The sequence below is a fragment of the Pipistrellus hanaki genome, assembly GCF_964339955.1.
Source record: "Pipistrellus hanaki genome assembly, chromosome: 3".
NCBI lineage: Eukaryota > Metazoa > Chordata > Mammalia > Chiroptera > Vespertilionidae > Pipistrellus > Pipistrellus hanaki.
The window spans coordinates 148,720,784-148,738,124 of record NC_140505.1 but is presented as its reverse complement, the minus strand read 5'-3'; the positions used below and the strand labels follow the sequence as shown (position 1 = coordinate 148,738,124).

The 17,341-nt window shown below is 38.0% G+C and overlaps 1 protein-coding gene across 1 annotated transcript in view; it reads right to left on the bottom strand.

Annotated features, from left to right (window-relative positions):
• ADAMTS20 (ADAM metallopeptidase with thrombospondin type 1 motif 20) overlaps positions 1–17,341 on the bottom strand; it is a 163,782-nt gene that overhangs the window by 61,883 nt on the left and 84,558 nt on the right. The window contains exons 19-28 of the mRNA XM_084876628.1: positions 15,005–15,131; positions 13,142–13,352; positions 12,651–12,815; positions 11,968–12,132; positions 10,638–10,757; positions 9,629–9,736; positions 8,714–8,878; positions 8,087–8,377; positions 6,693–6,854; positions 3,848–4,024 (exon numbers count right to left, since the gene is read on the bottom strand). Coding sequence (XP_084732754.1) covers positions 3,848–4,024; positions 6,693–6,854; positions 8,087–8,377; positions 8,714–8,878; positions 9,629–9,736; positions 10,638–10,757; positions 11,968–12,132; positions 12,651–12,815; positions 13,142–13,352; positions 15,005–15,131 — 1,691 coding nt within the window. The remainder of the gene's footprint in view (positions 1–3,847; positions 4,025–6,692; positions 6,855–8,086; positions 8,378–8,713; positions 8,879–9,628; positions 9,737–10,637; positions 10,758–11,967; positions 12,133–12,650; positions 12,816–13,141; positions 13,353–15,004; positions 15,132–17,341) is intronic.

The window sequence follows — 17,341 nt, the reverse complement described above, 5'->3', positions numbered from 1 at the left end:
ATTGTTTATAACATATAAAAGGAAATTATAAAATTTCTAGTAATTAAAAATTGATAACTAAATAAATCATATTTTTAATATCAATGTTAGTTTCTAAAAAATTATCTGAAAAATAGCAGCAGCTTATACATATACTAAGTAAAATTATAAAAACATGTACTATTCAAACAATTAAATGTTTAATTATAGAAATGAAAAAGTTGTTATTTAAGGAAAATATAGCACCAAAAGAAAAGAGGCAATCATTACAATAAACGATTTGTTCAGCAACTTAAAACATTTTAGGTATTAATCCACGGAGTAAAAATTCAACATATACATATGAATTAGGCAAAGCACAAAGCCACAACACATGTTATTAATAACAAGGGTTACAATACAATCATTTTACATTGACTAATCACAAAAAAATAATCATTAAATTAACAGACATAGGTTAAGACTTATTTATTCCTTTCTTTAATCATAGTTGTAAGTTATTACAAGATTTCCCACAACATGGAGAAAATTTAAATGAACAGTAACAACTTTTTTCTTAGTTACATTTTAATGATTTAGCATTTCATATTTTTAATTTTGCTTTAAAATGAAAAGTGTTTCTGAAATTTCATGACATTGATATATATGTATATGTATACACATACGTATACACACACATTCTTAATTTTCTAATGTAGTGAACAGGACCTGTTGAAATTAAAATTATCCATGAAAGAATATTAAACTGGTATGTTAATAAGAGGTATTTTGAAGTTTGGCTAATATGTAGCAATACTGAAAGAGGTAAAAGTTATATCTAACTTTAACAAAACTTCAGATCCCTTAAACCCTTTTAATATAAAAGGCTAATTTAAGGAGTGAAATTCTTCATATAATAAAAGGAATCCAGGAACTCTAATGATATATATATATGTGTGTGTATATATATACATACATATATATATATGTATATATACACACACACTTTATACTTATAAAGGTAAATAAATAATTTTATAAAAATTCTGATAGAAACATTTGTGATTTTTAAAATTCACCTTCAATTTATCAGAAAAATAAAGATTACATTTCTTCATTAGTGCAAAGACTGAATTATTCAATGAACTCCATTTGGAATAGATTTGCAGTAGGCAATGAATTATGTAATTCTGTCTTACTATTTATAATTTTGGCTATTATTGTTTCCTTGTTCATTTATTTTTGTGAGATTGAAGAAATCATCTATGCACAGGACTTTAGTGAACATCCAAGGTTTTTCCCTTATATCATTTACATACAAAAACAAGCATGATACAAATAAATATATTGGAATATAATATATTCCAACATAATATGTAAATTTGTGACACTGTTCACATTAAACTTACGTGATGATATAGACCAATTATATGTCATAAAGCTGAAAAAAATTTCTGTGAATACCACAGTGAATATATAGAGTAGTTTGATAGATCTTAAATTGTTGTGAAAATGAAACAAAGTGTTAAAAAAAACTAAAACTGACTCTAAATGAACATTTGTAATTCTAATATTCTATAACTATAATTACATTTTATGTTAAATTTTAAAAGCAATTTAAAGTTTATTAAATAAAAGAGAAGTCAGCATACGTTCCCCAGAAAGGGACAAATAGTAAATATTTCAGCTTTGAGGGCCATTCAGTCTCTATTGCAACTAATCATCTCTGCTTTATAGTGCAAAAACAGCCATAGATAACACATACAAATGTGCTTCACTGTGTTCCAATAAAACTTATTCACGAAAGATGCTATAGGCCAGATTTAATCCATTGGCTGTAGTTTGCTGACCCTTTAAGTAGAAAATCAGACTCAAAAACACGGAATTTTAGTTACTTCAATAACTAGCCCAAAGCGGAAGAAATTACGTAAATGTTTAATGCTCTGAGAATTAATGAAGCCATGAATGAGAAGGGAAAATAAAATCTTGTGCTCGGAAACAAATGCCATTACGATTCAATGTCTAATTAGTGGTTAGGAGTCCGTTTTCCTAATTGGGGTAAAATTCCAAGAGGGCAATCCATAGCCTTATTAAGACCTACACTTGCAAACTAAAACCAATAAGATGAAAGAAAATATAGAGATCTAGCCGAAGCTGGTTTGGCTCAGTGGATAGAGCATCGGTCTGCGGACTGAAAGGTCCCAGGTTCAATTCCTGGCAAGGGCATGTACATTGGTTGCGGGCACATCCTCTGTGGGGGGTGTGCAAGAGGCAGCTGGTCAATGTTTCTCTCTCATTGACATTTCTAGCTCTCTATCCCTCTCTCTTCCTCTCTGAAAAATCAATAAAATATATTTTTAAAAAAATATATTTTTTTTTAAAAAAAGAAAAGAAAATATAGAGATCTAGAAAAGAGAAAGTGAATTTTCAATCTAAGATGGCTAACAAAACAAAAAAAATGATACCTTTTTGTGTTGTTTCTATAGTATTTTAAATCTCTCCAACTAGATTGTAAACTCCACAGGAGTAAGAAACATCTTTACTATCTCTGTAGCCTAGAGTATAGTAGATGGTCAGTAAACTTTATATGAAGTACACATGTAGATGCTTTCTATGGAAAAATATGTCTTTTGTTAATTCCCACAAAATGATGGTACTCTGATGCACAACTTAACTTTAAGATCCTCCCATGAAGTTAAAATCTTCTGCTGTTTTATATCATCAGCCACATTTTGATTGTAAAGATGAATTTCTGCCTAAATTAGAACATGACCTACTAGTCCTTTTCTAATAGCCTAAGTGGAAACATGGGTTTACTTATCACTGTAATGCTTTGACTTGGACAAAGAAAAACAACTGTACACATCAAAATTGGTTATAAAACCAGAGTTATAATTGTGTTTCAAATGCAGAACTGTTTAGTTGTATAAAATTAATTATAAATAGATTATAGATTCAAATCAGTTTTCACCTGAAAGAAGTGTACTTGGTTATTCATGATTTAAAATATCAAAAGTGACCAAAATGCTAATTTCAAAATATATATATAATATATTAATTATTCTTCAAAGCCTAAATATTTAAAAATACAAGAAAAAAAATAAACCATTCACAAACAATATTTATGAATTTTGTCTATGGCTCCAAAAAATAAACAAAAAAATTTAAAACATCCTCAAAACACAGTAACTCCACACAGTGGAAGAAATGAATTTTCATATAAATTACTATAAAAATCATACTTTTCCATGATGTATGCAACAAACTGTAAACAATTAATTTACTTTAGCAATGTAAAATTCTCTATCTTTACTTTTATATAACATTTTCACATTTCAAAGCAAAATACTAAGTTTAACAATGATGAAAAAAAAAAGGTTTTAAAGAACATTATTTGCTTTTGGATCAGTAACTAGACATCGACAGACAAAAGAAAGCCACATACAGTTATGCACTCAAACAGCACACCGCCTTAATTTGCCATGGTTACAAGCACAACATTAACATTAGATACAAATGTAAATAATACATATTTCTGATTAGAGGGCAAGCGAAAGATGTACCAGAGTAAAATATTTCAATTAGAATAGGACTATGGTTCAAAATTCATTGTAAAAAAATAAATACATATAAAACTATTATATATATATATATATATATATATATATATATATATGTATATATATATATATACATATTACAGTACTTGAATGGATTGTTCTTCCAAACTATCATATTTAATAACACAAGCCCAAGATGACTAATGGTCTCCTTAAAAAATAATGAGAAGACATAGTGTGCATCACAATTCATAAAAAAAAAGGAAGTGAAAATAAAAGAGACACAGTGAAACAAAACAAAAAGGTTAAGAATAAGAATACTATCGTACCGATTTCCATGGTCCCCTATGCCATGAGACATCATCAGGGCAAGCATGCACATGACATTGTGCCACACTAGGTGGCTTGTTCAAGATTTCACAGTTTTGCTCCTGTGACACTTGGCCGTTGGGAAATTGACATATTACAAATCTTGATTTTATTCCTCCTCCACACGTTTGTGTACACTAAAAATAAGAAGAAAATTCAAAACTATGAGGCTTTAAAGAGAATATTATATTGCTTTATTCAATGTTTAATACATAATTAGTAATGCTACAATTTAAAATTTATCCTTTCTTCATAATTGTCAACATTTCTTCTTGGGCAAAAAGTAAGTCAAACTTTTGTTTTCATAATTTTAAAAAAAATAGAATTTTGAAAATTAGTACCATGAGATAATTCAATAAAATATGAAGCATCTATAATACAGATTCTTGATAAGTTAAAGACCTGGCAAAACTGATTTACTTAATAAGTTTTAACTACATAATGTACAATGTCTTATCAATAGACTAGAGGCCCGGTGCATGAAAATTCATGCACTAGAGGGGGGTCCCTCAGCCTGGTCTTCCCCCTCTCACAGCCCAGTAATCCTCAGGGATGGGAGGCAACCTGATGATCAGGGCAGGGTGATGCCCCCATTACATCTCTGCTGCTGCCACTGCCAGCAACGCAAGCTTCTGCTGGCCCTGGTTACCCGAGCCTTGGGCAGCCCTGAGCAGCTGGCCAGCTGCCATCCGAGGCTTGCCTATGCTTCAGGCCAGCTCTGGGCAGCTGGGGGGCTGAGGGTGGTTCTGGCCACACTGTGTATCTGCCACCCCCCAGGCTAGATTGAAAGGACTGGGAGTTTCCAGAGAGGCTGAGGGGACTGGGTGCCGCCATCTTGTAGCTAGGGACACTGCCATTTTTGTGACAGTGTGAGGTCAATTTGCATATTACCTCTTTATTGGATATGATTACTCTGTAGCTATGAAAGCTAATAAGGCAGATCTAAATTTATAAACATGGAAAGGTATTCAGTATATATTACATAAAGACAGCAGGCGGGAAAGCAGCATGGGTAATATAACCCTATTTCTAGATCACTATAAAACAGAAGTCTGGCAGGAAATGTATCAATAGGTTAAAAATTCTTATCCTATATAATAAAAGCCTAATATGCTCTGTCCAGTCATCTGTTCAACCAATCCTATCTAATAAAAGAATAATATGCAAATTGATTGTCACTCCAACATACATATGGCTACCCCCCATGTGGTCAAAGATGACTCCCCCCATGTGGACACAAGATGGCTGCCACAAGATGGCCAGCAGGGGAGGCAGTTGGGAGGGACCAGGCTGGCAGAGGATGGAAGTTGGGGGTGACTAGGACTGCAGAGAAGGGCAGGTGGGGGAAGGTAGGGAGGGACACTCAGGCCTATAGGGGAGAACAGTTGGCGGGGGGGGGGGGCGCGGGGGGGGAAGATACCAGGCCTGAAGGGGAGGGCAGTTGGAGTGACCAGGCTACAGGGGAGGGCAGTTGTGAGGGTGAGGGGGGACCAGACCAGCAGGGGAGAACAGTTAGGGGTGATGAGGCTGGCAGGGGAGGGCAGTCAGGGGTGACTGGGTTGGCATGGGAGGGCAGTTAGGGGTGACCAGGCCAGCAGGGGAGGACAGTTAGGGGCAACAATCAAACTAGCAGGGGAGCTGTTAGGCATCAATCAGGTTGGCAGGGGAGTCGTTAGGGGGTAATCAGGCTGGTAGGCAGAAGCAGTTAGGGGCAATCAGGAAGGCAGGCTGGCGAGCAGTTGGGAGACAGCAGTCCTGGATTGTGAGAGGGACAGTTGGACATCCCTCGAGGGGTCCCAGATTGGAGAGGGTGCAGGCTGGACTGAGGGACATGCACACACACATGCACAAATTTCATGCACCAGGCCTCTAGTCAAAGCATAATATGCTAATTATATGCTAACGCTACTCAACCAGTCACTATGACCCAGCCACCCAGGGCCAGCCTGAGGTGCAGGCAAGCCTCGGATGGAGGCTGCCCAGCCACCTAGGGTCAGCCTGAGGCGCAGGCAAGCCTCAGATGGCAGCTGACCAGTCACCTAGGGCTGCCCGAGACTTAGGTAACCAGGGCCAGCTGAGGCTTGCACTGCCAACAGTGGCAGCAGCAGAAGTGTGATGGGGGCATTGTCTTCCCCTGATCAGTAGGTCGCCTCCACCCCTGAGGGCTCCTGAACTGTGAGAGGGAGCAGACTGAGCTGAGGGACCACCCTTCCAGTGCATGTATTTTCATGCACCAGGCCACCAGTATGCTAAAAATATGCTAAGGCTGCTGAACTACTTGCTATGACATGCACTGACCACCAGAGGGCAGACAGTCGACTGGTCGACTAGTCCCTATGATGTGCACTGACCACCAGGGGGCAGATGTTCCAACTGGTAGGTTAGCTTGCTGCTGGGTCGGCTAATCCGGACTGAGCGAGAAGGGCCAGATACTCCCTGGAGCCCTCCTGCAGTCCCTCCCGGGCTGTGTCCCTTCCCAGCCCTGATTGTGCCTCAATGGGGTCTCTCAGACTGGGCTGCTCCCTCTTGCAACCCGGAATCCCTCAGTGGATGTTGGAGAGCAGGTTTTGTCCCAATCCCACAGGCCAGGCCAAGGGATACCACTGATTCACAAATTCGTGCACCAGGCCTCTAGTGAAAGAATATCTATGAGTAGAACATGGTTGTAGTACTCAATAAAAATAAAAATATTTCTGCATAGTGTAGTATAGTAAGATTACCCATCAGTTAACAGTAGGAAGTGCTTAACTTCTGGTGTTCAGAGATGTCGTACTGTCCACAAGTTTAAGAAATGCTTTGACTTACTTCTCCCCAGCTCCCATAGTTCCACTGTGGACAGGGTCCTGAGTCACAGTGCTTTGCCTCGGGGGGTTTGGCGGCTGCATCACAGTAATGGGCATTCTGTCCGTTTTCATCCTGGCAGACCACAGCCCGACGCTGAACACCGCCAGCACAGCTGCTGGAGCACTGACAAGACACAACACAACTACAGATCCACATCATGAAGTTACATGGTGAAAAAAATAAGATTTTGACTCAAATTCAAACTCCCCACATAAAAACTCGCCTTGTTGGAATCATAATTTGAATTGAGAAAATCTGTCAGAACACTTGAGTTTTAGTAGAGGCTGCATTAGAGTTTGTTGATGAAAGGGTGACTATGTTTTTGTGTTTGTTTTTTACTATTCTTGACTTTTTAATTTTCATATACATTTCAGAAACAACTTAACAATCTCTGTCCCCTACAAGGAGTCAAAGTTTGACTGGTATTTCATGGAGTCTACATGCTAATTTGGGGAGAATAAATCTGTATTAATGCTGAGTCATCTAATCCAGTGTTTCCCAACCTTCTCTCATGATGAGAATCACCTGGTGGAGTTGTTAAAACACAGATTCCTGAATCCCAACTAAGAAGTGCTAAACTAGAATTTTTGGGGACATATAGGTAAAATTGTATACTTAACTAGTGCTCTAAGACAGATTTTATATACAGAGCACTAAGTTAGGTATGCAATTTTACCTATATGTTCTCAAAAATTCTAGTTTAGCACTTCTTAGTTGGGATTCAGGAATCTGTGTTTTAACAACTCCACCAGGTGATTCTCATCATGAGAGAAGGTTGGGAAACACTGATCTAATCCATGAAAAAGCAATATCTTAAAAAAGCTTGCAACAGGAAATTCACCTTTTCCCTAAGTATTAAGTAAAAAGGAATTAACGTTTTTAAGGTCTCAATATGAAGGAATAACTAGCGTTAAGTTACTTAACTTTTATATTGTGTGTTTCTTTATATTGTGTTATTAATCTCATGTAAAATATGAAATACAATCATACCTTCTGTAGTTTATCATATTTTTACACCAGCCTGCTGCACTGCTACCAATTTCTGGGTTTGATTTTTTTCATAAACCTTTGCAGTTTTAAAAGATTTTCTTTTTGCTTTTATTAAAATGGACTGTAATCTGATTGTTTTTAAGTGCATTCTTCTGTAAGCATAACATCACATTAGTATAATTCAATAAGAACTCTGGGGATTTGTTATTTATATCAAAATTTGCTTAATCCCTTTAAGATTTAAACTATTGATCTTCAGATAAACCTAGCATTAAAAGCACTTGATGTCATTACATACATATCTGTTAAAAGGCGATGATATAACAAAATTACAGAATTAATAAAACCCAGTAAAGATGGCTTACCGATCCCCATGGTCCAGTTCTCCATTGGTTTTCTCTGATTGATGGATGGACCCCCCACTTTTCATTATCTTCTGGTTTGTGAGTTAATGGAAAATTCCTGCCTGGAAAATGGTTTGGCTGCTCAGAGGAGCTCGGAAAGTTGCTGTACGAGGGCTGGCAGGCTGCCACGTGGCATTCTTGTTCTGCTGAAGGGCGAACTTCAGGGTCACAGTGATTCTCATTAATTGGCTGATGGTACTTGATGCATAAAACTTGCCGATTTGTTTTTCCATGGCCACAGGTAGCTGAACACTGATCACAAATTTAGACAGCATTCATAATGTAGTTAACTACAAGATTATACTCAATATTAAATTTTTTATTTTTCAATTATAGTTGACATTCAATATTATGTTAGTTCCAGGTGTATAGCATAGCGGTTAGACATTTATATGAAGTTATCCCCCCCTGCCCCCACTCTCATAAGTCTAGTACCCACCTGGCACATTGAGAGTTATTACAATATTATTGACCATATTCCCTATGCTGTAATTTACATTCCCCATCACTATTTAATAACTGCCACTTGTACTTCTTAATTATATTTAAATTGCTCATTTCACTTTTGTTTCTCATAAAAATACTTACAGGAGACCAATCCCCTGTTTGCCATTCCCCACAAGGGCTAAAGCAGATGGAGATTTCAGCAGGTCGAGGTGAATGTGCACAGTATGATTCATCTGCTATTCCGTCATGAGCATCGCGGCAGCTTACATAGCGGGCTTGGTTGCCTCTTCCACAAGACGCAGAGCACTTAAAAAATGGAATGATACCAAGGTGTTATATAGTGCCTCTCCTACTTCCCATACACATAGCTGGTGCTCCAATTTCAGAAACATCAAGTTTCTTGAAAAATCAAATCACCTATCACCTGCCATCCCTTCTGAGTCAATGACAGGACAGTGAATATCCAAGTCAGTTTAGATAATAAATTTCACAAATTAAACAATTATGGTAATGAGAAAAAACACTCAATCAACTTCCTGGAATACTGATTAGTTATTTGCAAATTAGAGATATTAAAAGCATTTTATATAAGAAAACACTAAGATATTTATTTTAAATATATCTTGGAAAGCTTAATTAATAAAGTAGATATGAACCTATTATTGATTCAGAGAATATGCAAAGCTTTAAAATATATACCACAACTGCTTAAAGCAAAGCTTTCAGTTTTGAAAAACATGAAAATGTCAGTAGTTTAAATAAAAGCTAATAAAAAGCTTCATGTCCCATCTGCTTCTCTTTATAACCTGTGACATATTTGTAGGTTAGAAAATAGTCCCAGGAAACCTAAGTTTCTTGGCCAGAGACACAGAGTCCTTGAAAGACACAGCATGATTAGGCCATTAAATAACTATTTCTAAACTCTAAACTCCTAACCATCAAAATACCTGAGAATGAATGCATACATTAATTTGGCAAATTTGTAGCAACCACTTTGGTGATGTCTAAAAGCCTCCAATAATAGAAATACTGTACCTCCTAATAAAATTCACTTACTGGGGTCCAAGAACCATATCGCCACTGAGCTGTCTTTCCCATGGGAACAGCTGGTAATGAAGTGGTCCCAATTTTAGGGATAACTGGGCAAGGTGTCATGATACAGTCCTGTACAAAAGAAAAATGGATCTTATAAAGCATCAATTAACTAACCACTCTGATGTATCTTAAATCCTATGCTTCATTTCTTCTTCCACATACTTAACTAAAGTACAGTTCCTACTCAATTGCAAACAAACAATGTAAAGAGTTGTCCCCTCTCCCCTCCCCCCAAAAAAATTATGAAGTTCATCAAGGGTTTGAAGTGGATAGTATGATTCTGAATCCTAAAGTTTGGGTTGTTTCGTTCTGATGGTTGAAAAAGAAAAGAGCAAATAGTCCTTCAAAAATATCACTGGATTGAAACATTTTGAATGAACACACACTACCTTAAACATACTTCAAAAGTTCATGATATTTATAATATCGACCTGCTTCTACAATCCAAAGGATGGAAATATACATTAAATGAGTGATCCAATGGCAGATAAAAAATTTAAAAAGCATTACTAAAGCTAGAAGGTTGGCAAAACTAACAACAATAAATTCTCTCTGAGGAGTATGCACACACATGTTCATAAGGCATATAGTGGGGAAAACACACGTGGAAATAACTTTAACACATCAATAATCCTCCTGTATCATAAATCTTTCTTTTTGCCGAAGCCGGTTTGGCTCAGTGGTAGAGCGTCGGTCTGCGGACTGAAAGGTCCCAGGTTCGATTCCGGTCAGGGGCATGTACATTGGTTGCGGGCACATCCCTGTTAGGGGGTGTGCAAGAGGCAGCTGGTCGATGTTTCTCTCTCATCGACGTTTCTATCTCTCTATCTCTCTCCCTTCCTCTCTGTAAAAAATCAATAAAATATTAAAAAAAAAAACAAAAAAAAAACTTTACCTTTAAAAAAAATAATAAAAATAAATAAATAAATAAATCTTCCTTTTCTGAAATCCAGGAAGAGGTGTCCTTTACCTGCCTGTCACTGGGGCGATTAGCTCCATAGCACACTCTGTCATCCAACACGGCACTGAGCAGCTCATCGACACACTTCACAGCACGCATCTGATACCCATGTCCACAGGTGGCCGTGCACTGAAGGACAGAAGCAGATATCAAACACCTCCATTATTTAAAAATTATAGAAACTTAAATTTTTAATAAATGCAGTTAATATACTTTCAATAGATATTTTCATTAGTTTTTGATTCCAGATTCTAGACTAAATATTAGTAAATTTACTCTATATATTTATTCAAATTTATATACATACATTGACATTTAAATTGGCAGTTATTGTTGTATCTTTAAAATATAATCATGTGAAAATATCAATAGAGGCCTAACATTGTGGGGGCAGAGTCAATAGAATTTAGGTAAACTAAATAAATACTTTTCCCCAAAAATCTAGCTGGTGCATGCATGTCATTTAGTAGGCTAAATTGATTAACCAAAATACAGTGTTGGAGCAGAGGTCTGTGGATATCCTGGATTGTCAGAAAGATACACAGGTGGGTCCCTAGAGTAAATTAAGCCTGAATAATCACTAGAGGCAAAATGACAAAACAGAAGCTATACTACTCTGGGCACATCATGAGAGGGCAGGGTCGTTTTGGAAAATAATAATGCGGGGACGAATGGAAGGCAGCAGAAAAAGTGGAAGACTAAATATCAGGTGGGTTGACTCCATAAAGAAGCCACTGATAGGCATCTACAGAGCTGAGCAGGACTGCTAAACAAAGACCACTATGGACATCACCCATTCATAGGCTCCCCGGGAGTCCGGGCTGACTCACTAGCATGTAACACACGCGCTGAGTCAATTCCTAAGAGATATGGAAGGAAGAACATTAAGTCAAAGGGAAGGTGGGAGGTTTCCCATCAACCGTGGCAACCTGCCACAGGATAATAAAGTGCTCACCCGCCCTTGTCCAGCCTGACCATGCCTCATCCTGCACATTCTTAGCTTCCTTGTTGGCAAACCTTCCAAACAAGGCCTGCTCTAAATACAGCAAACATGTTAGAAACAACATGAAAATATTTATAAACAAAGCTGATAAAAGCACAAAATTTGTGGCATCTTGGTTAAAAGTAAATTCAAAGCCAAAGCTGAAATAGTTACCAGAACAAATTAATAGCACTACTGAGAAAATTTTGCAGGTAAGGATTTACTGTGGCAGTGGTATTTTTTTTCCAACAAATCCATCAAATCTAGCTGCATCTACTAAAAGAATAAATATACCACAGTGTTTGTGCTATTCTGTAAAGATAGATTAAATTAGAAAAACCTTTATCAAATACTCACAGAACCCCAGGGCCCGACTTGCCAGGAAGCACATGTATGAAGCTCACATGGTCTCAGGGACTCAGGTTTGGTACTTGGATTGCAGAAGCCGTCACTCAAATGGTCTTCATTCAGTTCACACCACACCTGCCGCCGCTTTGTTCCTTTTCCACATGTAACAGGACACTGTAAGAACATCACTGACCATTACTTATTTTCAATATTAATCAATACAGTGACTTGCAAAACGTCACAGTGAATCATTTGCATATTAAAATCCAGCTGAAAGACCATTCCTAAGGACGTTTTTTCTCTTCTCTCCTTTAGAGATATTCACTGGATGAGACCAGCCACCAACACTTGCTGCCCAAATCCCACTGCAACATCCATTTGTCCTTAGAAACAAAGGTACAAAGATAACCTTAGAATAAGTAGGTATCTTATGCTACAGAGGACAGTGGGACTTTCTTAGGAAACTGGTTACAGATTAAAAAAAACAGTTCAAGTTACTGTTAGCCAGATACTGTAAATATTTTGAGAACAAACCAAACCCCTTGCTAATTTTTATTGCCATGACAACAACCATGTTATTTGCAATTGAACCAAAGTAAAATTAAGTGGTTTTGAATTATATAAAGCCTTATATTGCAAAGCTTTCCTACACAATATCATGATAATTCTAAGCCTTGTGTGTTTAATGTTACCTCACTCCACTCACTGGTAGCCCAACTGGGACAGGGAAACTCATTGCAATGCTCAGTCATCACTTGAGGAAGCTCTTGGCATTCTCTGTCAGCAAGACGGTGGCCAAAGTGATTTATGCAGTAAGATTCTCGAGACCTTTCCCCTCCTCCACAACTCCTGGAACACTGAAAAACAAACAAAAAAATGGGAGACAAATGGGAAGAGAGGGGAGACCTTAATACAAGTATGCTTTGTAGGGGTGTCGAACTCAATCAGAGAAGGGGCCAAAATCTAAAATCCAGCCTAAATCGCGGGCCGAATGGTTTACTGAACAGTCATAAACTGACAATGTCATAAAGTGACAGCGGAGTGCAGTGATGACAGCGCGGTGCGGGCCACATTGCAAGTCCTGGCGGGCTGGATTTGGCCCGCGGGCCTTGTGTTTGACACATGTGCTTTAGAGAAACAAATGTTTAATTAGGAAACTCTTCCCAATCCTTTCTCTGTGTACCTGGGACCACTCTGAATAATGCCACCTTGTTAACACGCAGTCGCCATGGCAGGGCTCTCGGGTCGGAGGTTTCGGCTGGTCACTGCAGTAGTGGTCATCCACGGGGACAGTCTGTCCTTTGTGAACGGAATACTTCATGCAGTGGACGTCCAAGGACCTGTATCCTTGACCACAGTGGGATGAACATTCACTTCTGCCGATGATGTGCCACCTGGCGGGAAGGAAGCTGATACACTCAGGAGGTGTGACAACTGATGCATCTTAAAAGTCAGACTCAGAGAATTGTGTGAAAGTCATCTGAAAATATTTTGTATGTCACTGAATTCTAAATAAAATATTCTTAGAGATCATACAGCCCAAACTTACATTTTATAGATGAGAAAATGAGTCCTAGAGGTGTTATGTATTTCAAATGGTATAAGCACTTGATTTTTTTCTTTTTTGGTTAGAAATATTACTTTATTTCCCCGCCCCCCCCCCCCCCCAAACTGAACTTGCTCTCCACTTAGATAAAAATGTATCTGGTCTGGTGAAAGCTGGAGATAGGAGCCAGCACTATACCTATTGAGCCTGGCTCGGAGGGAGGGGAGAAGAAGGGGAAGGGGGTGGCTTTGCAACCCCAAGCTTTGCCAAAAACTTTTGAAAAGAACTGATTTAGATCAAGATTATCTGATTATTTCGTAGTAATAATTGCATGACTAAGTCTCTAACTGAATATATTTGACTCATAATCAGGTGGTTCTTCCTAAGCAACCCTCTGTAGTTGTGATCAGGGGATACTGAGATTGGACTACTAAAGCCTTTGAAAGGTGGTGAACAGGTTTTTGTAGAGCATGCCACATTTTCTTATTAATTCATGTGATCTATTTTTAGACATTTTCAAAGAAAACATTCCCCCCCCACCACAAGTAAAATCTTCAATTTTTTGCCAAATTATTCCAATTATAGTCCAGCAACCTATCAGGCAGTAGTCGCATTCCAGTATGAAAAAGCACAGAACACACAAAGTTCATCTCCATCCCCAATAGCATCTCAAAAATGTCATTGTGCCTCACTTCGCTGCAATGTACTGATGCAACTTACACGGAGTTCTGCCACTAGGCTTTCAATTCTAAAAATAAAGTCTATTGATTTTGAAGTCTACATGACTTCAAACACCATCATAAGCATATAAAAATGTTCATTCTTGATGAGTTAAGGAGGTTCTGGCCATCCCAATGTTAATTGTCACCCGCTAGATGTTCTTAGCTTCATTCTAAGACTAAACACACACACACACACACACACACACACACACACACACACACACACCATACACACACACACACACAAAAAAAACCACCACACACACACACACACACACACACAAAAAAAAAACAAAAAAAAAACCTATTGACAAGAAATTTAAGTTAGTAATGCAAACTTCCTCTCTATTAATGTTTAATGGACAAAATGCTGACAAAATTGACTTCTTTCTCCAATCCTTAAAAAACTTTAAAAGTTCATTGGTTTATCGGTTATATGAGAATTACAGAATCATGCTACAAAATTTATTGTTACAAATCCTAAACCATGGGTTTTTATATTAGAGTTTATTTGTGTATATTTTACAGACAAATTTGTTCCTATTTCCTACACAAATATTCAGGCCTCTATACTGGTATTCAGCAAATACTGAACAAAAAATCAAACCAACTGCTGAGTTCCCCCTAAGACAGAGAGCCTGAAATTTCATAATAGCATGGCAGGGACAGAGGATAGACATTAACTACATGCCCACTCTGTGCCACTCACTGCACATCTTCTCAACAATTTGCTTTACTCTGATTACATTATACATTGCTTACATTATTGCTCCTTTACCTTAGTTCACAGTCTGTATTGCATCTTTCCGTCACAAACAATGGAAGTGGTAGGTGGTCACATCTTTGATCAGGTGCTACCATAAGATCACTCTTACGTATGCAGATAATTTTTCTTCTAAGAAGACCTTGGCCAATGTCAAATGAAAATTAAAGAGAAAACTCATATTAAGAAAATGTTCTGCAATTATTTATTTCTTCTAATAGTCTAAAGGATTCAGCTAAGAAAGCAAAACAACTCCAGTCAGTATATAGGACAGACTAGCATATTAATCTATTCAGGAAAGACTTTCTATAATAAACTCAATCCTGAAAGACCAAGAGATAAGGAAAGCGGGCAGGTATGAGTGGAGCAGATAGAAATGTATTATAGCTGGAAGGAGTCGCTATGAGAGGAGAACTGAGTGGCCAGGTTGGCGCTGATGCTTTATGGCACACTATGTTATTATTCTCCATTATTTGCTCCCCTTTTCCCTGCAATAGAATTACACCTCCCCACTTGCCACAATGTTACTGTAACTTCCTGTGGGTGGAGCATGCTTCCCTGCCCATTGACATCAGGCTGATGCCAACCCGCTGTAAGGGGATGTGGCCTATTCCAGACAGAAGCTCTAAAGCCCTACATGGGTCTTCCTGCTCTTTTTTTCTTCCCCTCCATCTCCAAGACAGCCCTCCCCAAATGGGCTGAGCTTTCAGCCTGGAGTCATGAATGAAAAAGGCATGGACAGGCACCAGAAAGATCAGTGACTGTCACAGGCTGGAGAGGGGATGGAGGGAGGGATTTCTTAGAGAGTGAAGGTATTCTTCATGATACTATAATAGTGAATACATGTCTCCATACATTTGTCCAAACTCATAGAATGTACAACAAAGACTAAACCCTAATGGAAACTATGGACTTCAGTTAATAATAATGCATTAATTGTACCAATTGTACCATGCTAATACAAGATGTTAATAACGAGAATGGAGGTGGGGAGTGGAAGAAGAAAGATGGGAAATTTCTGCTCTATTTTTCCATAACCCTAAAACAACTCTAAAAATAAAGTCTATTGACTTCTTGTTGTTGGTAATCCTCATCTGATATTTTTCCATTGGTTTTTAGAGAGTGGAAGAGAGGAGTGGAAGGGAAGAGAGGGGAGACAGAGATAGAGAAGAGAGAGAGAGAGAGAGAGAGAGAGAGAGAGAGAGAGAGAGAGAGAGAGAGAGAGAGAGAGACACCAGGCCTGGAATCAAGCCTGCACCGGAGGTACATGCCTTTGACCAGAACTGAACCAAGGACCCTTCAGTCCACAAGCCGTCACTCTATCTTCACTGAGCCAAACCATCTAAGGGCCTATTGACTCTTTTTAAATGATATGGACACAGATACCAAATGAAGAAGAGTCAGCCAATTAAGAACCAAAATAGTATAAGCAAGAAATAAACCTTTGTTGTTCTAAGCCACTGAGATTTGGCAGGTGCTTGCATGTAGCATAATCACAGCAAAAGTAAACTAAGAGAAGTGGTTGTATGGGCCAGAGTACATTAAACTTCACACTTTCCACACAGAGGAGACAGGAAAGAGTCTAAGCAGTCAGTGACATGATCAGATTTCTGTTTTATCAAAGTTCAAGGACATACTTCCAGTTAGCTAAATGTGAACACACATGTTTATCTCCACTCCTTCCTAAACACTAACTGAAATAACTTAAAGGCATTTTGAAAAGGCACAAACCTAAAAGAACACAAAGGCTAGAAAAGGAAACACAGTAGGCAGGAAAAGGAAATTCTGAATGAAAAGTAGATGGAAATAACTGTTTAACAAAGTCAAGAAAGCTGAAATTTAATCCTGAGTGGAGGGGGTAGGTGAATAAGAAATAAACCATTCATGCCATGGAATCCAGGAAAAGCCCAGGGATAAAAAAAGGCCAGGTTCCTCTGAGGAGGTGTGTGAGGGGTAGGCCTGAAAAGAATGCAGAATTGATGGGAAAGTTTTTTTAAATATATTTTATTGAAAGGGATAGAGAGTTAGAAACATTGATGAGTGAGAAACATCGATAGGCTGCCTCCTGCATGCCCCCTACTGGGGATGTGCCCACAACCAAGGTACATGCTCTTGACCGGAATCGAACCTGGGACTTTTCAGTCTGCAGGCTGATGCTCTATCCACTGAGCAAAACCAGTTAGGGCGATGGAAAAGTTTTTACAAAGAATAGTTTCACTCCTACCTTTCCAGTGGAAAGCAGCACTGTTCCACAAACACAGAATGTGAGCCACATATGTATTTTTATATTTTCTTGTATTCACATTAAAAAAGTAAAAATATAAAGGTGAAATTAATATTTATACTTAACCC